A 25,456-nucleotide genomic window follows, 5' to 3' on the forward strand; every position below is an offset into this window, starting at 1 on the left:
AAAAAAAGAAAGAAAGAAAAAGAAAAAGAAAAAAAGATAAATTTAGGTACAAAATAATCAGATCTTTACAAGATCTATATGAAGTAAACTACAAAACTCATAAAAAATCAAAGAACTAAGTAAATGGAGATATATTCCTTGTTCATGGATAGGAAGACTCAATATTGTTGAATTGTCAATTGTTCCAAATTTGATTTACACATCTACACATTCAATGCTATCTTAATCAAAACTCCAGCTGCTTATTTTATGGTTACTGACAAGCGGATTCTAAAGTTTCTTTAGAGGCAAAAGACTTACATTAATGGAACAATAGAGGGCTCAAAAATAGAACCACATAAGTATAACTAACTGATCTTTTAAAAAGGAGCAAAGGCAATTCAATGGAGAATGGACAGTTTTTTTCAACAAATGGTGCTAGAACTAGACAGCCACATGCAAAAAAGAAAAAAATATTTAGCCACAGACCTTACACCTTCCAAAGTAACTCAAATAGTAACTCAAAATGGAAGACAAGACTTCCCTGGCCAGGAGGCTCAGTTGGTTGGAGTGTCATCCTGTACACCAAAAGGTTTTAGATTTGATTCCCAGTTAGGGTACATACCTAGGTTTTGAGTTCAAGCCCCAGTTAGGGGTCAGGGCGCATACATGAGGCAATGATTGATGTTTCTCTCTCACACTGATGTTTCTCTCTCTCTAAAGATTAGTAAAACAAACAAACAAACAAGCAAACAAAAAACATATCTTCGGGTGAGAATTAAATTATTAAAAAAATGGGTCACAGACCTAAATGCAAAACCATAAAGCTCCTAGAATATAAGATAGGAAAAAATATAGATGATGATGGGTTTGATGATGACTTTTCAGATACATCAAAGGTACGACCCATGAAAGAAAGATTGGTAAGTTGGATTTCATTAAAATTAAAAACTTCTGCCCTGTGAGAGATACTCTAAGGACTGGAAGAATAAGGCACAAATTTGGAGAAGACATTTGCAATACACATCTCTGATAAAGGACTATTATAAAGCATGTACAAAGAATTCTTAAAACTCAACAAGAAAACAACCCAGTTAAAAAATGAGCAAAAGATCTGGACACTTTACCAAAGATATACTGATGGCAAATAAGCATTATGAAAAGAAGCTCAACATCATATGCCATTAGGAAATCACAAACTGAAACAACCATGAGATATCATTTTATTAGATAGGATTATATATTAACCTATATAATCCGATCTAATAAAGAGGTAATATGCAAATTGACCATCACTTCCAACACACAAGATGGCCGCCCCCATGTGGTCAAAGATGACTGCCCCCATGTGGACACAAGATGGCCGCCACAAGATGGCCGGCAGGGGAGGGCAGTTGTGGGCGATCAGGCCAGCAGGGGAGAGCAGTTGGGAGGGACCAGGCCAGCAGGGGAGGGCAGTTAGGGGTGACCAGGCCTGCAGGGGAGGGCAGTTGGGGGGGATCATGCCTGCAGTGGAGGGCAGTTAGGGGCGACCAGGCTGACGAGGGTAGTTAGGGGTGACCGGGCCAGCAGGGGAGGGCAGTTGGGGTGACCAGGCCTGCAGGGGAGGACAGTTAGGGGCGAGCAGACCTGCTGGGGAGGGCAGTTGAGGGCGACTAGGCCTGCAGGGGAGGACAGTTAGGGGTGACCAGGCCAGCAGGGGAGGGCAGTTAGGGGTGACCAGGTCGGCAGGGGAGCAGTTAGGCGTCAATCAGGCTGGCAGGGGAGTGGTTAGGGGTTGATCAGGCTGGCGGCAGAAGCGGTTGGGGCAATCAGGCAGGCGAGTGGTTGGGAGCCAGCAGTCCCAGATTGGAGAGGGTGCAGGTTGGGCTGAGGGACACCCTGCCCCCATGCACGAATTTTGTGCACCGGGCCTCTAGTACTAGATAATGGCTAAAATCCAAAACACTGACACCACCAAACACTGGTGAGGATAGGAAGCAACAGGAACTCTCATTCATTGCTGTGCAAGTGCAAAATGGTACAGCCACTTTGGAAGATGCTTTGGCAATTTCCTACAAAGTTAAACGTTCTATTACCACAATCATGCTCCTTGGTATTTACCCCCCAGAGTTGAAAATTTATGTCCACACAAAAACCTGTATGGTGTTTACAGCAGCTTTATTCATAATTGCCAAAAGTTGGAAGCAACCAACATATCCTTCAGTAGGATGAATGTGGTATATTCAGGCAATGAAATATTATAAAAACAAATGAGCTATTGAGCCACGAAAACACATAAAAGAACCTTAAATGCATATACTAAGTTAAGCCAATCTGAAAAAGGTTCCTACTGTATGATCCCAATTAAACATTTTAGAAAAGGAAAAACTATGGAGTAAAGAAATCAGAGATTTCCAGGGTTTTGGAGACAGAGAAGGGTGCACAGAGCATTTTTAGGGCAGTGAAAATATTCTGTATGGTATTCTTAATGAATTATAATATAAATCACTGACTTTGGGTGATAATGATGTGTCAATGCTGGTTCACTGACTGTAACAAATGTACCACTCTTGTGTGGGATTTGGCTAATAGGGAATCTGTGCACGTATGTGCTTTTTGTCTAAACTGCTCTAAATTATAATAATAAAAGCGTAATATGCTAATTAGACTGGACAGCTGAACGACCTTCCGGACGACCTTCTGGTCATTCTTCTGAATTGCGGGGGCCAAGGCAGAGGTGGTTAGGGGCAATAAGGCAAGCAGTTAGGGGCAATCAGAGAGGCAGGCAGAGTGGTTAGGGGCGATGAGGCAGGCAGGCAAGCAGTTAGGGGCGATGAGGCAGGCAGGCAGAGGTGGTTAGGGGCAATCAGGCAGGCAGGCAGAAGCAGTTAGGGGTGATCAGGTAGGCAGGCAGAGTGGTTAGGGGCAATCAGGCAGGCAGGTGAGTGATTAGGGGCGATCAGGCAGGCAGGAGAGCAGTTAGGGATGATCAGGCAGGCAGAGTGGTTAGGGGCGATCAGGCAGGCAGAGGCAGTTAGGGGCAATCAGGTAGGCAGGCAGAGTGGTTAGGGGCAATCAGGCAGGCAGGTGAGTGATTAGGGGCGATCAGGCAGGCAGGAGAGCAGTTAGGGATGATCAGGCAGGCAGAGTGGTTAGGGGTGATCAGGCAGGCAGGTGAGTGATTAGGGGCGATCAGGCAGGCAGGTGAGTGATTAGGGGCGATCAGGCAGGCAGGCGAGTGGTTAGGGGCGATCAGGCAGGCAGGCAGAGTGGTTAGGAGCAATCAGGCAGGCAGACAGAGTGGTTAGGAGTGATCAGGCAGGCAGACAGAGTGGTTAGCGGTGATCAGGCAGGCAGACAGGAAGGCGAGCAGTTAGGAGCCAGACATCCCGGATTGCGAGAGGGATGTCCGACTGCCAGTTTAGGCCCGATCCTACAAGGACATCCTCCGAGGGGTCCTGGATTGAGAGAGGGTGCAGGCCAGGCTGAGGGACCCTCCCCCAACCCCAGTGCATGAATTTTGTTCACTGGGCCTCTAGTACAGTATATAAAAGTATAGTGAACTAATAGTAACATCTATATTTTATAACATTTTAAAATTCTATATAGATTTTATTCACTTTGATACATGTAAAAATCAAAGTTTTGTTCTAAGTCTCCAAGAATAAAAACTTACTAGTTGTACTGTATGATGGGTTCTGTAGTTCTCTTCAATCTGAAGGTGCTGATGGAATTTTTCGTTGTGTTTTGCAATACAAATTTCCTATAACACATAAAACGTGTTTTAATATAAGTGGAACTTAAAGATTTAAACAACATACCAGGGTTTACGTGATAAGTCAAATTTTAACATATAACTGCATAGCAAAATATCAAATAAACCACCTCTGGCTTCTCATTTGTAATACTGAAGCAGCATAAGCCAAATAAGCAGGATCTTAAAAAGAGTCTTCTATCAAATTATTAAAACTTCTCTAGCATTCCTGATTTCCCTTTTTTGGAGGGGGAGGGATGGGGCAAGGCAGAGTGGAAGAGTGTGTTCTTATATAGTCTCAAAAGTCTCTTTCAGCTCTGAAAGTCTGTGGCCAGAATATTCTGTCTTATTGTACTCCTTAAACTGTCTGGGCAAAAAGGATATACAACTCCTGGCTTAAAGTCTGTATTCTTAAACTCTCTCTGATGAATTAAAGAACATGATTATGCCCAGACTGCTTTGAACCATATTATGAAATCTTAAACTTCTGGCCACAGACTTTAGAACTAAGAGAGACCTAAAAGACTAGAAAGTCAGAATTATGCTCTTTCTAATCACGTGAAAACAAAAACGTAATAATAAAATGGGATATATGTGCTTCTTTACAAAATAATGCACTGCCATTTGGCAATTTTAGTGGCACCAGGCTAAATCTTCATTTTCCCTGAGCCCTTTTGGAAAGCCCTCCAGATGAAAGGGTTTCCATTAGTTCCCAACACTCTCGGAGCTATACCAAAGATTACTCTTCTAATCAGAGAAAGGTATCTAAGGAATGACATTTTAAGCCAGTAAACTATTTTTTAAAGCAACTGTTGATATTATATTCTCCCCCCACACTGGGTTAAATCTCTTGCCTAATAAGTATTGATCATGAAATGAACTTGTCCAGGGCAGTCTCCCTGGGGGAAAAAAGGCAGTCCTATACAGTGACATGATACAGTGGTATACTGACTCAGGCTTCTCAGTCACACAGACCTCAGATAGAATCCTACCTTGCCCCATACTAAGCACTTTTCCTTGGGTCATTTATTTAACCTTGGTTCCCTTGGTTATAAAATGAGAATACAGGTCCACAATCCCTTATCCAGAACAAAGGTCAGATATGTTTTGAAATTAAATTTTTTTTCAGATTTTAAAAAGGTGATAGGTTACATATATTATATTACCAAGGAACTCCAGCAGGATTCTGAAGCAGCACCCCACAATAACTTACTTCATTTTAAAAGATGAACAAGTACTAGTGACAAACTAGCTTAGAATTATTAGCTATGGATCAAGGATTAGGTAATGAATAAAAGCAAAATTTAAAATTAAGGCTGAATTTCATAAATACATAACTTATTATACCTTTTTATTTCTGAGGTAGGCTTTCTTGGCTGAAACCCGTCCACGTCTTGCTTCCAGCTGGCGTGCTTTCTGCTGAAGTTTATGCAGCTCTTCTCTCTGTAAATGCAACGACGCTGCCATCTCTTCCTTCTCCAGCATGGCCTCCATGCTTTCATAAGTGTCATAGTACACCACTTCATCTCTCTTTTCTGGTACAGAATAGCAACAAAGATACGGTTAAGAGCGTGGACGGTTAAGACAGAACAGGGTTCTCATCCACTTACTGGCTCTGTAACCTTAGGCAAAGCCATTATCTATAGACTAGTAGCCCATTTGCAGGAAAATCCTGCAAGTGGCTGCTGCGGCCGCGTGCACTGCCGCTGCCGCCGCCTTTGCGGCCACCACGCCTGCACCCGCTCGCCACTGCTGCCCGCCCTGCTACGCCCCACTCCGCCCCGTTCCACCCCGCTCCGCCCCGCCCAGGCTTTCCCTCTAGCAGCCACCTTGCTTTCTGCTTTTCCTCCCTCTTCCTTCTAAGTTGTCTTCAGTCTTAACTCCTTCCTCTCTCAGCGTATGCAAATTAACCACCATCTTTGTTGGGCAATTTGCATACTCGCCCTGATTGGCTGGTGGGTGTGGCTTTGGCTGGTGGGCGTGGCTTGGGCGTAGCAAAGGTGCGGTCAATTTGCATATTACTATTTTATTAGGTAGGATATAAAAGCCTAAGCGATCGTTACAACCGGCCAGTAGCTATAATGCACACTGACCACCAGGGGGCAGACGCTCAACGCAGGAGCTGCCCCCTGGTGGTCAATGAGCTCCCACAATCAACCTCCCACAGCCCCTCCCCCCTGCTAAATTCGTGCACCGGGCCTCTAGTCTCTTATAAAGCATTCAATCTTTTGTGGACTTATGTGGTTAAATGTACACCATACCCGATATAAGTCTTTTGATGCTTTCTAGTTGTGCTGTCAACAATAACTCTTCACACTTCAAGATTTCAAACTGTACTTCATACAACTGAAGTTGCAGATCATAATAATCAGCTTCTAACTGATCCAATCGGGCTATGGCTTCTGTACCACCCTGCAAACTCTGCATCTGTATTGAAAATAAAAATATTTCTAGTTGGTGGGGACAAGAAAAAAAGTCATGTTATAAGTTCTAATTAGAAATAAAAACTAATCAGACAGGATAAATCCATAAAGCAATTATTCTAAGAAACTTGTGGGCAAGAATGAAGATTTTTAAAAGACATAAAAACAGTAATAATTAAAACATATGGTTTCAGAAATAACTAGGCAAACACTGTAAATATAAGGTTTTTAAAGTTTATGTTACAGCTCATCTATATTTATGTTAATAATGTATTATTCTAATAATCTTGACATAAATATTAATGGCATCCCTTTTCACTCTCAAAAAGTGGTTGATAGTTATGCAGTTATCCTGTTCATATAAGATATATGAATACCATTAGGCCATATTTGAATAGACACAACAGAGGGGTAAAAGTCTGCTTAACAGCACACATCAGGGCTTTATTTTGCTCCAAGGTCACAGCCTGGCTGGCTTCTAGGATCTACTGACTGGAGAAGAAGGTGAGTGGATGTGAGCTAGAGCGGCATGACAATTGCTTTCCATGGAAATCTTTGCAATCTACTGATAATGATCATTATTAGTATCTAAGTAAACACACTCAGGGTACTACAGTGAACCTAAGGGATTCAGAAATTTCTGTGCATGTCTCATGAAGTAGTTGGGTGGTCTTGAATGAGATTTGTTGGTTGGTTTTTAGTCCTGAAGTGAGAGAGAAGATATTTTGCTGGGAATCAGAAGAAAATCACCATGAGGAAAAGTGCAAGTTAGATAATGGTTCCATACCTCTCTACTATTTGGCTCTTTGGAAAAAGACAGGTGCAAGAAACTTTTCATGAGTCTGTAATATGGGAATAGTTTTTTGGTATGAGAGAGTAAGTATTCTTCCAAAAACATTTCTTCTAAGAACATGGCACCACTCTTTGGCAGTTTAAGGGTTCAAGCTCAGAAGTTCCAGGAGACTCCTGGCACAGGTATCAATTTGCTGGGAACTAGCAGCACTGTGAGGAGGCCCTTGGCTCAAGTGGCATGCTAAGGAGTGACTAACAAATGAAGTGGGGGGAGAACAAAGAGGAAAATGAGAGAAATGTTTATGAGCTCGAGTGAGACATCACCGGGGCTTCCAGAATCCCAGGAACACACTTAACTGATAGTCCTGGGCAGCCATGGCAGCAGACAGTGAATTCTCATTGCTACAAAATAACCCCTTCTGGCTGGTGAGGTTGGTAAAACATGTTAGCACATAAAAAGAGTATTTTTAAACAAGATTCCAGCCTTCCTTTACATTTTAGATATCCATCCAGTTAAATTCTTTTAATAAAAATTTTGAACTGCAAAACAACAGTTAAGCTGGGGTCTAAATGTGCAACAGTATACATTTAAAAATAACCCGATGAATTAAATACAGTGCTATTTAATTTTATAAACATTTTATAAATAGTTAATAAGTTATCTAAGTTGTAAGTCAGTGATCCTGCTATACTAAGGAATTATGAGTAACAAACAATAAATATAAAACAAACCCAAATGGGTTTAATTATAGTTTCACATATGAAGGGGAATGTTGACAAAATGAAATCCTGCTGCTTTTGTCCTAAGTCATAAAAGAAGAATCTAGGAATGATTTCTTTGCTAAGACTCCCAGTCTCACTTTAAATTATAAACCCTTTACAGACTATCTTGGGGGTCTTGTCCAGTCTTGGAAACCACAGTCCCAGGATACATCTTCCTTTGTTATCTGCACCAACATTGTCTGTGAGCACAGCATTCAAACAGATAGAGTGTGTAATGTTAGAAGGCTTTAATTCTCTAAATGGGGAATTATAATAAGAAAAACCTTAGTGTGAATCACTAAAGGTATCACTAAAAGCCTTCATCTATGATCAGTTCTCCAGTGATGGTCCAGTGCGGGCTGTTCCATCTTTACTACCTCTAGTTCTCGCCAGCCAGAAGTGACCATTTATCTGCCACTTTTATGACATGTGCTAACTACCAGACTCCTGTCCCATACTTTGGCTAAGGAATGAAGTTCAAAGTCCCCTGCTGACATCCCTGTGCATTGTCAGCTGCCTCAACTGCAAGTAGAACAATACTCTGATTCCTGCCCAGGGCCCAAATACCTTAAAAGCATTTGAGATGAATAATGATACCAGAGTACAGCAAATAGCAAAGAAAGGAAGGGGTGTTCTTTTATAACAAGTGATCTCACCCCCAATTTTCTGGCTTAGTGAGTTCTATTCAGAGCAAGGGAGTCCAGAAGTGTATTTGGCATGGCTGGGTTCAAAAGAAGGACAAAACCTCATAAGAGACAGAAGCACAGACAAGAAATCTGTTAAGTACCAAACTCTGAGAAAACAAACAACAGGGCAGTGATGGGTCTCAGGAAAAGTTAAAGAGATGTAGAGAAGACTTTCATGGGATAAGCTAAGGAGAAGGGGGTTAAAGACAAGCCAGGGAAATCCTGACAGCGCAAAATGGTACTGTGAGGTTTATCTAAACTTCAACATGGTGGGGAAATTCTCAGTAAAAGGCATGGAGAGGTATGCAAAGTCTACATTGCTCCAAATCTCTTCCCTGTTAACATCTGAAATTTCCAGACTGACTTTTTTCCTGGTGACTAATTCAGCTGACAGCCACAGAACTAAGGGAATGGGAATCCAGAGTGGAAGAAGCACTAACTGTGAGCAATGGAGCCACGCAGTGAAGGAAGGTGCCACAGATGGAACCTGGGGGGCAGTGCTTCCCCTGACAAGAAGGAAGCCTAAAGAGCAGGTTAAGTGTTCAAGAAAAAAAGACAATCAGTGCCAATGAAAAAACTCTGTTAAACTTTCACCATTCTAAATACACTTTTGAAATCAAGACCCCAAACCAAACTGTGACTTCCTAAGGTAACCTAGGCAGTACCAGCAGCGTGAGAACGAGCCCAATTATACCAATTCCTACAAGGATGGTCTTTCCACTTAGACAAAAGTAGGGAGCACCATTCCAATAAATATAGAAAAGGGGACAAAGAAAAATGTTTCTGCAGTAAATCTAGCAAGGAAATGAAGTACAGGAAGTATTAGTCGACATCCATATATCCACATAAGTACATCATACACTATTGACCCCACAGATAATCATCCCCCCTTACACAATAATGATATAGTAGTTTTCATGTGTACCTATTTTACTGACCGTACTATATCTTAAAAACAAATATAAAGTCATTTATATAACGAATGATGGCCCTGTCCTGCCTTTTACCCTACTGTGCTAGAAAACCCCACAACATGTGAGGAGCTGTGAAAAACAGTATCTATGGGTTGAGCCAATATAGCAGCCAACAAATACTCACTGAGTACTCACCACTATGTGAGTTACAGAGAAGATGGCAGTAAATAAGAAATGAAGCAAGGGTTCAAAGAGTAGTCATAAAAACAATGCACAGCGTAAGAGAAATGACATTAAAGGCAAGCTCGACAAGCATTCAATCAAGACTAGCCCTTTTATGTGGAAAAGATGAAAAGAACATGAGACTTATAACTAGACAAACCTGGGGTTCCACCATAATAGCTACATGAATAGGGAAAATACATACAAGCTGACAGAATTATCTAAAATTCCACATTTCAGCCCTAACCGGTTTGGCTCAGTGGATAGAGCATCGGCCTGCGGACTGAAAGGTCCCAGGTTCGATTCCGGTCAAGGGCATGTACCTTGGTTGCAGTCACGTCCCCAGTAGGAGGTGTGCAGGAGGCAGCTGATCGATGTTTCTCTCTCATCAATGTTTCTAACTCTCTATCCCTCTCCCTTCCTCTCTGTAAAAAAATCAATAAAATATATTTTAAAAAATTCCACATTTCAGAAATATTTTAAAATTGGAAATATCCATAAATTCTTTGATGTCGAAACCTAATCTCACAATCTATTTGTAGGAAAATATGATCTGACTTGCTGTGAGTCCCTATTTATTCCATTTAATATAAATATCTACATGTTTCATTAATGAAATGCTAACACTGGTCCAGTAGGTACATGCCCTCAACTGGCTTTCTAAAATCTAAAAAACTGAGAATTCTGAAACATATCTGGTCTTGGGGTTCCAGATAATGACTTATGGGCTTATAGCGCAAAGGGTTATGATTGGGAATTGAGGTAATACACATAAAGCACTAAGGACAGGGCCTGAAACATTTACAACTTTTTTTTGTAACCACTATCAAAATATAACTTAGATAGTAAAAATAGAATTTCATAATTAACATTAGAGTTTTGGAGTGGAACCTAGCTTTCTGTACTTAGAGACTGAAATGAATACTGTACAGATATGATGACACAGACTCTATCTGCTTACTGATAAATTAAAAACACAAAACCAGCCTCTCGGCCTCAACAAGCACCTATGTTCCTTGAGGTTGAAACTTTTTGGAAAGGCCTATACGAAAAACAAATAAACATCTTAAACATGGGAATTACATTTTCCCCACCTCTGTATTCCCTTCCATGATACATGCACAGTTAACTAACACAGATCACAATAATAATAATATCTAATGTTTATTTTTGGGTTCTTACTCTATGCCAGGCACTTTGCTAAATGATTTATATACATGAAATCATAACTCTCCTAGAAGGTATATATTGTTTTTATTTTATAGAGAAGTTAAGTAATTCACTCAAGGTGGGATCTGTAACTCTGTCCAATTTAGCAGCCACAAGCCATAATGTGGCTATTTAAATAATTTAAAATAAAAAATTCTGCTCCTCTGTCATATATGCCACATTTCAGGGGCTCGATACAAATATGGCTAGTAGCTAAGCTTATGGGAAAGTGCAGATGTAGGACATTTCCATCACTGAAGGAAGTTCTGCTGAAGATCTCTGTCTATGTCATAAGCTCATGCTCACTAAAGTATAAGTGCTCAATAATCTCTACATATAAAAAGCCAGCGACCGGAATGCTGAAACAACCGGTCGCTATGATGCCCACTGCGGCCGGCCAACCGGCCCAATCGGGGGCGGGACCGGCCGGCCAATCACCTGTGCCCCCCCCCCCACTGCCCAGCCCCCGATCAGCCCCCATCGGGGCAGGCCAGCTGGACCCGCCGCCTCCCCCCCCCCCCCGTGCACGAGTTTGTGCACCGGGCCTCTAGTTAATTACTAGTGACTTAAATAAACTGACATAGAGGACTATAACCTTAATTAATCATAATTTAGCCATATGCTTTTAGGAGAAAGACAAAATAATGAAATAAAAGGAACGAGCCTCAGGATTGGTATATATAATCAGCTCAATATTCTAGAAGTTTATGTATATTCATAGAGATGACCTGAAAGAATCAGTTTTAAAAATATGAATGGTAATGGTTAAAATCCTCTGCCAAGACAAGAAAGCACATTGGTATATTTTTAGAACTTTCAACCACAAGGATTGGAATCCCAAGGGTTTTCTGGTTAATTCCCTATTAACCAGAGAACATGGTCAACAGAAGGTAACAGTCCACAAATTAATTGAGATATGTGATTTGTTTCATGATGGCATCTTAACTTTAGTATCTATTTCAATTAATAACTATAAAGAGAATCCCTTATTTCATTAATAACCATTATTTTAATGATACTTCTAAAATACATCCTACTCCTAACCCTGTGTGATTATATGTAGCTTAACCTTGTTCAGTGGTTTAAAATGTATCTGATGTGATCTGTAAGTAATAATATTTGAAAGTAAAGATGTATCGGACCAAAAGGGCAATGATATTTTCAAGAGTTTTTGATGGAAAAATTTGAACACCAGCAGAGAGAGGCTCAGATACAGATGATCTGGGAACCCACTAAATTTGTGTGCAAAGCTGTGCATATGCGTATTTCTCTGAGTGCAGGGTTCCTCGCTTTCAAATCATTAAAGGGACAAATTGTCTGTGACCTAAAGCGGGTAAGAATGGCTATAATCAAGACTCAGAAACAGTTAAAAAGGAGATAGAGTAAAAGGCATCATACTTATTCTAAATACTAGTGTAAAGAAAATTTAAAATTTAAACAGAATTTTGCTTGCCCAGGTGACATTTAATATTTCAATGTTAATTAAAAAATTTTGTTTCAAGTTCAGCATTACACTCATGTCAAATATTACTAAATAATTTTCAATTTAATTCCTATTTTTAAAGTGTTTTGTCACATCAGGAAGAAGTCTTTTGTCTTCAAAATAACCTAAGGAAACACAACATAGCGACATTTTTTAAAAGAACAAAAGTCTCCCCATCATTTAAATCACAGGGTAGTACTGTATCACAAGGTCTTCACTGGCATTTGTTTGGGATGGGCTTAATAACTGACATTTGTTCTGTTTCTCATGAGTAATGTGGTCACCTTAAATTAATGCTAATAAAACTGTAGAGTAAATCATCACAGACGCACATAAAAAGCACAATGCGTATATTATATACACACAACAATTATAAACCTGGCAGGAATGACTAACTGGCAGTTTTACCAAAACCTTTGAAGATTCAAACACAATACAGAATGTTAAAAAACAGACTGTTAAGGTAATAGGATGGCCCCAAGGAAAATGACCCCACAGATAATCATCATCCCAGATTCTCAGGGCCCACTGTAGCTTCCTCTACCACCTAGACCAATTCCAGTAAGAATAATGTTCGTGCAATAGCAAGTACTGCAATCAGAAAGAAACCTTACCCTCAGCAGCTCTTTTAGGCACCCTAAAACAAACATAACAAAAAAGTACTGATGAATGCTACAACATGGATGAACCTTGAAAACATGCTAAATAAAACAACCACATATTTTATGATTCCCTATGTTGTCAGAACAACTCAATGTTAGCCTGCTTAGAATAAAGCTAGTCAATGTGATGAAGACAGAGTGATACTCGACTTCACAGGCAATGAAGTGCTAGGATTTTAACTTTCAAAAGTTCTGGAACTTAGAGGAAAATTCCAGACAGCTAGTAACAAAAAGATCCAATTTTATCTTTAACAATACCAGCAAGTAAGAAAATGTAAGGGAAAAATAAAACTACAATTTTAACTCCATTAACAAAAAAATTTCTTTCTAGATCACGACCACGATACCCCATACACTAAAAAAAAAAAAAAAAAATCCTCACCCGAGGATATGTTTTTTTCATTGGCTCTAGAGAGAGTAAGAGAGAAAGAATGTGAGAAACATTTATCAGTTGTCTCCCATACACGCCCTGCAACCTGGGTAGGTGCCCTGACTGGGAATTGAACCCATGACCCTTTGGTGCACAGGATGACCCCTAACCACTGAGCGCCACTGGCCAGGGCTCATATACTATTTTTTAAACAAGAGGCAAACATATGCACTTTTAAAATGCCAGTGAGAACTGTCTTGGTATGCCTCTTAGCCCAAAACGTTTCATAAAGTTATATTAATACTAGAGGCCCTGTGCATGAAATTGGTGCACTAGGGGGTGGTGGTGGGGGGTCCCTTAGCCCGGCCTGCACCCTCTCGCAGTCGGACATCCCTCTCGCAATCCAGGTAGGCCAGATCTCAGCCTGGCCTGCAGGTATCGGGCATAAACTGCAGTTGGACATCCCCCGAGGGATGTAGCAGTGTGCCAAGCGGCAGGCGGCCAGGGAGGAGCCTGAACTGTGACTGGGAGCTGTGCCGCTCATCCCCACCCACTGCGCCTGCTGCCACCGCTTGGTAGTGCTGCTGTGGAGTCGGGAGAGGCTCCTGCTGCCACAGCTGCACTCACCAGCTGTGAGCCCAGCTTCTGGCTGAGTAGCGCTTCCCCTGTGGGAGCGCACTGACCACCAGGGGGCAGCTCCTGTGTTGAGTATCTGCCCCCTGGTGGTCAGTGTGCGTCATAGTGACTGGTCATCTTTTATATGTATAGATAAGCAGAGACATTTTGTTCTTCTCTACAGACAAAAATGTACTACTTTCACAAATATACTCAATGTTTTAAAAACCAATATAGTTAATCCACAGAATGGGAGCAAAATTTTACAAATTATATATGTATTTGATAAAAGACTTGTATTTAGAATATACAAAGAACTTTCAAATTAGTAATAAAAAAAATGTAAAAATGGCCAAAAGATCTGAATGTTTATTTAAAGAAGATATGTTAAGTGGGCAATAAGCACACGAAAAGATACTCAACATCAATGCCATCAGGGAACGCAAGTCAAAACCATGAGGTACCGCTTCACACACACCAGGATGGCTATAATACAAAGACAAACTGTAAGAAGCATTGGTGGTGATAATGTAAATATGTGGAGAAATTTTAACCTTCCTACACTGCTAGTGGGAATGCACATTGTACAGCTGCTTTTGAAGAGTCTGGCAGTTCCTCAATTGGTTAAATGGCGGTTTCACACTAGGTATATATCAAGATAAATAAAAACTTGCACATGAATGTTCACAGCAGCACTATTCACAATAGCTCCAAAAGTAGAATGAATCAAAATGTTCATCAATTGATGAATGTACAAAATGTGGTATAACCATGCAATAAAGTGTCATTTGGCGCCAAAAAACCCCCAAACAAAACAAAACATAACAAAAATGCTTTGCTTCCAACTGATACATGCTACAACATGGATGAACCTTGAAAACGTGCTAAGTAAAAAAACCCACATATTTTATGATTCCATTTACAGTAAAATGTCCAGAATAGAAAATTTAGAGAGACAGAAAGTAGATTAGTTATGGTCTAGGTCTGGGGGAGGGTTGAAGGGGAGATGAAGAATAACTACTAATGAACACAGGTTTATTTTGGGGGTTATGAAAATATTCTACAGTTGACTGTATTGCTAGTTACGCTTTAAATGGGAAAACTGTATGGTATATGAAGTATGTCTCAAAATACAATTTAAAAATCATTTTGAGCTACAAAGTACTACAAATCTAATGATGGAGCAAATAATTTTATTCTTATTTAATCCTTCTGAAGTATAATTCCTCTCTTAAAATAGCTAGTATAAAATCAGTTGCCTAACCCAGCTCATTCTCCTCTGTCCAACAAAAATCCATACTTCTTGCCTCTTCTACAAGTCTATTCAAGATGACATGACTGCAGTGCTATCTGAACAAAGGCACAAGCTCATGTCCATTCAGGAGGAGGCCAGATCTGTGCAATCTGGACCTCAAATTCTCAGCTGCCTAGAAATACCCTGCAATCCTGAGTAGCTTTAAAAGCAGCAATTTCAGGTTATCAAAACATAATGTAAGTTTAGTCTTTCTCAATTTCCTATTGCCTTTAACTCAAACCTCTTTCATAACTGAATTAAAGATCCAAATTATGAGAAATGCTTTGCTTTCAATGACCAGCAGTGAAACAAAATTTGAAAACAGTTTCCCGTGTAAAGGAAACGGGTTAAGGATTTAAGAATGACTTTCAAATCAATTCTCTAGAAACTGCCCAGAATAATCCTATATAATAAAAGGCTAATATGCAAATAGACCAAACAGCGGAACAACCGAACAACTAAACAACTGGCCCCTATGATGTGCGCTGACCACCAGGGGGCGTGTGCGGAACATGGTGGGCATTGGCTGCGGTGGGATGGTGGAGCAGGTGAGCGGGGGCACCAGACCAAGGTAGGGCGCCAGTCGCTGTCATCGGGGCGAGCCTCTGGTGGTTACTGAAAATTCTTTGCTCCCTCATGATGTGGTCCCACCCAGTGTTTGCACCTGCTGCCGGCGCCGGCCTCACTCCCACCCACTGCTGGCGCTGGCCCCAATCACTCCACGCTGTCAGCGGGTGTGAGCGGCGGTGGGAGTGGGGCTGCCAGCAGACAGGGGACCGGGGGCTGTGATGGGAGAGGCTGGGCAGGGGTGCTGTGGAGGATGGGCCAAGACCTGCCCGTGCCTACTGCAGCCTCACGGCCCACAGTTCCTTTCAAGGTGCACGAATTTGTGCACTGGGCCCCTAATATTTCATAAAAACAAATCTGATCATGTTACTCCTTGATTAAAATCTTACAATGGCTCTATACTGTTTTTAGGGTAAAATTCAAATTCCTTGGCAGGACATAGAAGGCCAACCCTAAACTTTGCTTACTTTCTAACTTCCTTTCTCACTCTCCTTCAGATAACTAGGTTGATTTTTCCTGCCTCTACTAGGACTCCTGGAACATGCAGTTCTCTTCACCTATGACCTTTGGGTCAAAGTGGAATACTCCTCCAAGGGTCCACTTTGCATATGATGATACATGTCTATCTCACAGCTCATTTTCACACTGCCCATGTCTTGCCTCACCATATTCTAAGAGTTCGACATACCAGGACTGCACCTTTTTATGCTTAAAAAAAAGGGGGGGGGGCATTAATCATGTTTTTATCCCCATCACCTATTATAATTTCTAGCAAAAACATTAAAAACATTTAACAAATAGTTGTTGAATGAATAAACTGAGCGGGGACATTTTAGTAGGGCAGAATTCTAACAAGCAGAAAATGGAGGCAAAGGGAAAGGAAAAGTTAAAGATGACCCTAAGGTTTTGGGCCTGGAGTGTCTTGAAGAACCATGCGCCCTTAACAGAAAGGAGAGATTTGAGAAAGACCTGCTATATGGGGAAATGAAGGAGTTTGGTTTTAGAAATATTTCATGTATGACATATTGGCCCCAAAAAGTGATTTCATTTTCCCCCCAAAAAATGACTCAATAATGTATGATACAATAAATTGTTAACTATCTATTTCAATAAGGTAAAAAATGGATAAAGAAAAGGAAAAGCAATCCAAAATTTATTTAATAATTTGACTGCTTTTATCTTTGATATATTTGAGTTTTAACTCTGGGTACAACAGACAAACTGAATAGTTGTGCCTAAAACATCAAATGTTACTACCTACCATCTAGAACACCTGCTTAGATTCATCCCCAACACTAGTTTTAATCTACATTCACTATTAAAACTATATACTTTCCTGATTTTCAAAAATACTGTATTCCTAGACCATAACATTGCTTCTTCTAATAGTTAGAAAAACTATCAGCATACACCAATGTAGATATTTAAGTACTCTTTTATAAAAAGCTATTTGTTCTGGCTGAGTTTAATAATAAAACATAAAATATATAATAGTATTTCAAAACTAATGGTTTAGAAGGTACACATTTAGTATACATTTAATGGTTGCAATATTTTCAAGCAAGATTTGGGCATCAATGGTATATCCCAGTGCTATTTTGGACCCTACAAGGAATACTAAAACCACTGATAAACAAGATGAGAATGAAAAAAAAAAGTTAATTTTTAAAAGTTCATTTTAGGTAGGTTTTAAGAAACCCTTTTCAAGGATTTCTATAGCTTTTTCCTTTCTTTTTTTTATCCATGAAGAGAAAATTGAAGCCCAGTCAAGAAAATTGGACCTCTATTAACCTTGTTTTGTTCCAGAAGAAATAAAATGAAAGTTCCAAAGGTAATGGTCTAAGTATAATATAATTAAGTCTAACAAAATGTTACTGCCTTAGGATATTTGCTAAATTTCCCTAGGCAGTGAAACTTTCTTAATAATTGTCAGAAAGCTTTAACATTACAGTATAAAAATTTTAAAGAAAGCAAAGGAATTCTAACGTAGACCTCCTTTTTGTCTTAACAGTGTATTGATGCCTATATTCCCACTGTGATGCTGTGAAAATACCATATGTACCTAGCTTTTCTATTAGTGGCACCTCAAATCATAGGCCCCATCATGAGTATTATTGTCTAATGGAGTCAGTGCAAAATTAATAGTTGACTGTAGAATCAGAAAAATGTCAGTCTTGTACAAAGATAAAATTAAATCTTAAGTTTTAAAAATTTTGTATCTTTCCGTGTTTTTGTTACCTCTTCTTTTAGTGCATGTTTCCTCTGTTCCAAACAGATCTCTTTAGCTCGCATCATCTGCAGCGTCTCCTTAGAAACTGCATACTGGAGTTTCTCCATACGTTCAGCGGCTGCTGCCCAAGATGCTTTACCAAATTTCTTCTGATCTGCTCGCATTCGATCGTACACAGCTATTAATAATAATTTTTAAAAAGACATTAAGATATAAAACAACTTGATACTAAAGAATTTGAAAGACTCAGCTTTCACTAACCACCTACTCAAAGATAAACACCCAAATCCTACCCCCATGGTAAATTACTTATTAACGGCTCTAAAATATTATTCAACAATATCTTAGATTCTAATGTCTTCAATAAAATTTTTAAATAATCTTCCTCAGAAATAACTATGAAAATGAAACCAAGTTGTCAGATTAACTTTAAAAATGCTCTTTCACATGTCCAGTGTCATTACATTTCAAAGTTTCTATTTAAACTTTATTCTGTGAAAGTTTATACATTTTTCCTGGTAATGTTAGTTGAAATATTAAAGATTATTTAAAATTATTTAAATCCTACTAAAATTCACTTCTGTGGTTGACCTTATTTCCTGTGACCTTGAGAAAGTGACTTGTTATTAACAAGAGTTTAAAATATAGATTCCATATAATTCTCTACATAAACAACGTTATTATCTGTGAATAGGAAGGACTATTATATTTCTTCCTTTCCAAACTATATACATTTTATTTCTTTTTCTCACCTCATTACAACCAGCTAAGATTTACTATATTACATTCAATAGCAATGGCAAGCGTGAACATTCTTGATTTTTTACCTAGTTTATGGGGTATTTACTCTTTCACCATTAACTGAGATGATGTCTTTAGTATTTTTGTAGATGCACTTTATTAATTTAAGGAAATTCCTTTCTGTTCCTAGTTTGCTGAGCTTTTTTAGCACGTGATGTTATATTTTGCCGAATGCTTTTTCAACATCTACTGATATACTGATCATGCTTTTTTTAAAAAAATATATATATTTTATTGATTTTTTACAGAGAGGAAGAGAGAGGGACAGAGAGCCAGAAACATCGATGAGAGAGAAACATCGATCAGCAGCCCCCCGCACACCCCCCACTGGGGACGCGCCCGCAACCAAGGCACACGCCCCCGACCGGAATCGAACCCGGGACCCCTGAGTCCGCAGGCCGATGCTCTATCCACTGAGCCAAACCGGTTTCGGCTGATCATGCTTTTTTTATTAAGACTAGAATTTCTCAACACCAGCACTTTTGACATTATAAGCCAGAAAATTCTTAGCCATTATAGAATGCTGAACACAATTTCTGGCCTCTGCTGGCTAGATGCTAGTTATACACTATGCTGTTGTGAAAACCAAAAATGTCTCCAGACACTGCTCCGTGTCCTTTTGTGTAACACAATCACACCCAGTTAAAAACCACTGCTTTAGACCTTCAATACAGTAGAATGCATACTGAATGAGAAAAGAAAAACTCCATTTGGTCATGATTGTTAATTTTTAAATATTTTAAAATTTGCCAATATTTTGTTGAGGATTTTTGCATCTATCTATGTAGAATGCAGGTCTATAGTTTTCTTCTTCTTTTTTGTACTGTTTTTGTGTAGTTTTGGAGTTAGGGCATTGCTGGTCTCACCCTAATAAATAAAAGCCCAGGGTTGTAACTTGTAACGACCGATCATGACCAAAGGCTGACCAACTGGAAGTCAGTGCTGGGTTGCTGTGGCGACCTTCACAGCTGCTGCCACATGCTGTGGGCTCGACTGGTCGGCTCCCCCCAGCCCATGGGAGACTGGCGAGCTGCAGCTGGTGGAAAGCAGTGAGCCCAGGCTGAGCCGTCCCCCAATCACAGGGTGAAGAGCCCAGGCCGAGCTGCCCTGCGATCATGGGGTGAACAAGCCAGGCCGAGCCTGGCCAAACTGCCCCGCAATCCCAGGCGAAGAAGCCACTCCGCTGACCAACCTGCCCTATGGACCTGTTTGGGCGTGGCGTGGAGTCCGGGGCCTCTAGCCTGTAGCCACAGGAAGTCTCCCTCTCCCCAGAGTTAGGAGCACCAGCCAGGTCTACCCAGCGGCTGGTCCTGACTGCGAGGGTGAGTTCCTGCAGGCTGAGGTTTGATCCCCTCACATTAGCAGTAGGAGACCAGTGCCTTTGTTATTGCTGTGTGTCCGGATTTTAATTGGACAAATGCCCAGCGTCCCGGGCGCCAGCTTAGCAAAATCTTTTAGGAGGAGAATTCTGTCTGGGTTTCCTCAAATTCCCTCAGCCCCTACTCACCCCTCTGTAAAGGTGCAGAACAAGTGAGGCCCTTAAATAAAAATCAGAGGTCTCCAGCAGCGGTGGGCCTCTGTCATCACAGTCATTTGGACTGGATGGCATTTGGGTATTTATCTAGGCACCATGACAGAGAAACACAAGCTCAAGTCATGATCTCTGCCCTTAAAAAATTCACAATCTTATTAGAGCGAGTGGATGATAAAAGCGAAGTAATAACATCAGAATGTAAGGCAACAATACAAAGAGGAACAGAGGCATTGCTAGGATGATTTTCCAATAATTAGTACAAAGAGTATGTGCTGTGAATTAAATAAAAGAAATGTGTGGAAGTAGCTGCTTCATGAGTATGGCATCCCTTCCTATTTTAAAGGAAGCTGAGTTCCATGTGAACTGTGTACTATGCTATGATATCTGAGGCACAGGACAAGGGAGGCCCTAAGTGTACTATGCTTTGATATTTGAGTCATTCTTTATTGTTCAATGTGATTTATTTCTGTATGCCTCCGTCTGTAATAGTTAAATTACTAGAATAATACATCTTGCTATAAAATATTATTAGAAGATCAAATGATCAGGTGACATTTATTGTTATTTTCTATAAATGAACACAATCTCTGGTATGCTAAAGTGATAGGTATTATAAAATGTTCAGATAGGGAGACCTACAGGCTTGTTTACAAGTGAGGCTTACTATCACAACCCAAATTTATTACTTAAAAAAAAAGCAGGGAGCCAACTAGAAACTGAACCAAATATAAGCCCTTGAAGGGCAAATCTAAATTGGATAAGCTTTGCTATTACAAGAGTAAGAAGAAAAAATTCAGATGCAAGAATGAAAACCACATTGCATCCACTCTAAGTAGCTGTTAAAGAAAAAGAATGATATACTAGGAAAATACTTAATACAGATTGTAAAGACATTTGTTCAAAGAGAATTTCCTAGAGTAGGTGATATTTCAGTTAATTTTTTTAAATGTGAAGAGGTTAGCTAGATAAGAAAAAGGTGTAGGGGTCCTGAATTGTAGAGGGTGCAGGCGGGGCTGAGGGACCCCCCCTCTGTGCATGAATTTCATGCACTGGGCCTCTAGCTTAATATAAATTGGAAGTGTTCCTTCCCTTTTCTATTTTCTGGAAGAGACTGTGTAGATAGAGCTGTATTACTATTCAGATATTTGGTAATATTTGCCAGTGAAACCATTTGGGCCTAGAGAATTCTTTTTTTGAAAGATTTTAAACTACAAATCCAATATCTTTAATAGTTATTAAAATATTCAGGTTATTTATTATTAACTTGTATGAACTGTGGTAGTTTGTGCTTTTCAAGGAATTGTTCCATTTCACCTTTGTTAAATTTGCATGTGAAGTGTTGTTTGTAGCATTTTATTATCCTTTTGATGCCTGCAAGTTCTATAGCAATAGCTCATCTTAATATAATGCATTTTTAAATGTAAAGTATTTTCATGAGTACTTGAAATGGACATGAAGTAGGAGATGATGACTGGTGGCAGAATAATAGAGTATATGTGATTTTCAAAATTCCTTAATCATATTATACTATTTCCCCCCAGAAGACTGAAGATGGGGAGAGACAAGTAATATGGCTTACTCAAACTTTTGCCACCTGCTTAGGCAAATATCTATATTTCAGGACCAGCAAAGATGGGACATGATAACCTTGGTGACTGAAACTTTGAGTTTAAAAAGTAGCAATAGCATAAATGTCAGACACTTTTGCCAGCATCTATGCACAAAATCACTCACATCAACATTAAAACAAAAAGTATTACTAAAACATATCTTAAAAGAATGAAGGAAAGCACTTCATAGTCAAAGACTACATGTTAACTATAATTTCATCTATCTAAAGCATTTTGCTAAATCTAAGAAACAAACCATATTTACTTTATTCTTTAACAAATAAAAATCACATATAATTATTGACAGTTTTTATTACAGCTATCAAATTTCACTTTGTATGGAAGTGAAACATCTGCATAAGAACCTGAACACATTCTATACCATTTTAATCACCAAAATGGATCAAATATTTGAAGATTAAAGAATAAAGCTCAAAACCTATTAAAAGGAATAATGTCCTTTCATAATAACAAAGGTAAAACATAAAAAGCCCACAAGTGAACTGAACAAGAAATGTATAGGACCCAGATAAAAAACCAAAACCAAACCAAAACAAAAAACCTAATCAACTTGAATAAATGGCATGATATACCAACCACACCCCCCCCAAAAAAAGTATCCTGTAACACCTGTTTATTTAATAAAGCATTTACTCTTCCTCATAAATATTAAAATCCTCTTTCAAATCCTAAAACATTATAGTTTTGATCAGAATTATATTCGTTTGGGAAGAAATAATTCTAATAAAAGAAAAGAGTGTATGTGATTTTTCAAAAGGGTTATAATACTACTTTAGTGAAGAATAATTGAGTATAGCCAAGATATTTTGAAAAATAATGAGGGGTTAATTGATAAACTAGGTAATAAATTTTGTTATAAAGTTACAATTACAGTATAAGAACAGAAAAAACAGTGTAGAAAGAAATCTAAGTATATAAAAGGATTTTTAGTAGGCTTTAACTATTTGAAGGAACACAGAAACTTACTTTAGAAATTACAAGTTAACATAATTTAAAGATTAAAAAGGAAATCATTCTTAAAAGCTGATGATTTTTACAAATAAAATTTGTATAACAAAAAATGTTAAAAGAAAATTTAGGAATAGATATTTGCAACAGATGTCAAAACTATACAACTATAATAGAAATATAATAAAAATATCTATGAATATATTAGGAGCTCTTATAGAGCAATACAAAAAATACCATAGAAAAATAGGCAAAAATGTTAACTGAAAAAAAAAAGAATATGCTAATACCAATTATTATATGAGAACAAAAAAGATCAACATTCAGTAACCAAAGAAATGTAAAATTTAAGAACATGATAATATTTTCACTTATCAAATTGTTGTTTTTGTGTGTTTTTATGACAATGCCAAAGGATGTGGAGAAATCAAGAAAAGTATTCTCATTCTGCACTGGCATTCTGAAGGGATAAATTGCTTTAAATTCAACTTAAGAAAATGTGAATTTGATGAAAGAATAACCTGAATGTTAACCTGTATTAACTGCAGGTAAAGAGAGTAACAGATTATTAATATAATGAACAGCTCTGAGTTTGAATTGCATATTAAGGAGCCACTGAAGAACTTCTATGGCCACCTAAGGAAGAAGTTGAAAGAAATGAACCTTCACAGAGTTTGCCCTATGTCTCATTTGGCTTGTCCTGATTTGTATCATTTCTAAGTTCTAAGAATGTGCTTTACTGAGTTCTTTGAGTCATTGTAGTGAATTACGGAACCTAAAAAAGCTATGGGAACCCCCAAATTGGTAGCAAGTTGGTTAGAAGAGCAGATGGCCTGAGAAACCCCCCACCCCCCAAATGAGGGAGTAGTGCCCGAGATGAGGATAGTCTTGTTGGAGACTCACCTCTGTGCCTTTAAATTGTGGGGTCTGTAATTGTGAATGATTAGTGTCAGAACTGAATTATACTATATCAATATCCCATTACTAATATATCTAAAAAAGATTGAAAAGATATAACTTTATTAATCGTGATCTTCCTTCCAAACTGTTAGGACTATTAGTGGTATATTAGTGTTTATATACTTTTCAACACAGTTAATGTGAACATAAAATATTTAAACAACTAGTTTTCAAAGTTAAACAAGGATAATTTCATTGGGAAACTTACCTTTTTGAGCTTTAGCTGTTATTTCAAAATATTTGACAGTAAGATCTTGAATAGAGAGCACAGCCATGTGAGCTTTCCGCTGCCAATCGGCATCTTCTTTTTGTAAACTTTCAATTCTTCGAGGACCCAGATAATCATTCTCCATGGAAATCTTTAGAGAGAGAAAAAGAAAAATTAAGTTCTTCCCGGCCGGTGTTGCTCAGTGGTTAGATGTCGCTCCATTAACCAAGAGGTCACTGGTTCGATTCTAGGTCAGGATACATGCCCTGGTTGTGGGCTCAATCCCCAGTAGGAAGCATGCAGGAGGCAGCCAATAGATGATTCTCTCTCATCACGGAAGTTTCTATCTCTCTAACCCTCTCCCTTCCTTTCTCTAAAATCAATAAAATAAAACATTTTTAAAAAGTTCTTTTCTTTCTTTTATTCATTTCTTAAGCATTTACTGAATACTTACATCAGGCACTGTGCTTGATTCTAAAACAAAGAATACTTGTTTTCCCCTGCTTTAGAGTGCTAGCTATTAATTAATAACACAAGAAAATTAACAATGTTGATTCAATAAATGGTGTTGGGGAAATTGGACAGATACATGCAAAAAAATGAAACTAGACCACCAACTTACACCATACACAAAAATAAACTCAAAATGGATAAAGGACTTAAACATAAGACGGGAAACCATAAAAATACTAGAGGAATCCACAGGCAGCAAAATCTCAGACATATGCCGAAGCAATGTCTTCACTGATAGGCTCCTATGGCAATGGAAACTAAAGAGAAAATAAACAAATGGGACTACATCAAAATAAAAAGCTTTTGCACAGAAAAAGAAACCATCAACAAAACAACAAGAAAGCCCACTGCATGGGAGAACATATTTGCTAATGCTATCATTGATAAGGGCTTAATCTCCAACATTTACAGGGAACTCATACAACTTAACAAAAGGAAGATAAACAATCCAATCAAAAAATGGGCAACGGACCTAAATGGATACTTTTCGAAAGAAGACAGAAGGAAGGCCAAGAGGCATATGAAAACATGCTCAAAGTCACTAATCATCCGAGAAATGCAAATCAAAATGACAATGAGGTACCATCTCACACCTGTCAGAATGGCAATCATCAACAAATCAACAAAGGACAAGTGCTGGTGAGGATGCGGAGAAAAAGGAACCCTCGTGCACTGCTGGTGGGACTGCAGACTGGTGCAGCCACTGTGGAGAACAGTATGGAGTTTCCTCAAAAAACTGAAAATGGAACTCCCATTTGACCCAGTGATCCCACTTCTAGGAATATACCCCAAGAAACTAGAAACACCAATCAGAAAGGATATATGCACCCCTATGTTCATAGCAGCACAATTTACAATAGCTAAGATTTGGAAACAGCCTAAGTGCCCATCAGCACATGAGTGGATTAGAAAACTGT

General features: G+C 39.0%; 1 protein-coding gene across 1 annotated transcript in view; it reads right to left on the minus strand.

Moving 5' to 3' along the window:
- JMY (junction mediating and regulatory protein, p53 cofactor) overlaps positions 1 to 25,456 on the minus strand; it is an 89,486-nt gene that overhangs the window by 21,374 nt on the left and 42,656 nt on the right. Inside the window, exons 3-7 of the mRNA XM_079761008.1 lie at positions 24,027 to 24,177; positions 17,953 to 18,122; positions 5,977 to 6,142; positions 5,063 to 5,250; positions 3,638 to 3,724 (exon numbers count right to left, since the gene is read on the minus strand). Coding sequence (XP_079617134.1) covers positions 3,638 to 3,724; positions 5,063 to 5,250; positions 5,977 to 6,142; positions 17,953 to 18,122; positions 24,027 to 24,177 — 762 coding nt within the window. The remainder of the gene's footprint in view (positions 1 to 3,637; positions 3,725 to 5,062; positions 5,251 to 5,976; positions 6,143 to 17,952; positions 18,123 to 24,026; positions 24,178 to 25,456) is intronic.

This window comes from Cnephaeus nilssonii (assembly GCF_951640355.1).
Source record: "Cnephaeus nilssonii genome assembly, chromosome: 2".
NCBI lineage: Eukaryota > Metazoa > Chordata > Mammalia > Chiroptera > Vespertilionidae > Cnephaeus > Cnephaeus nilssonii.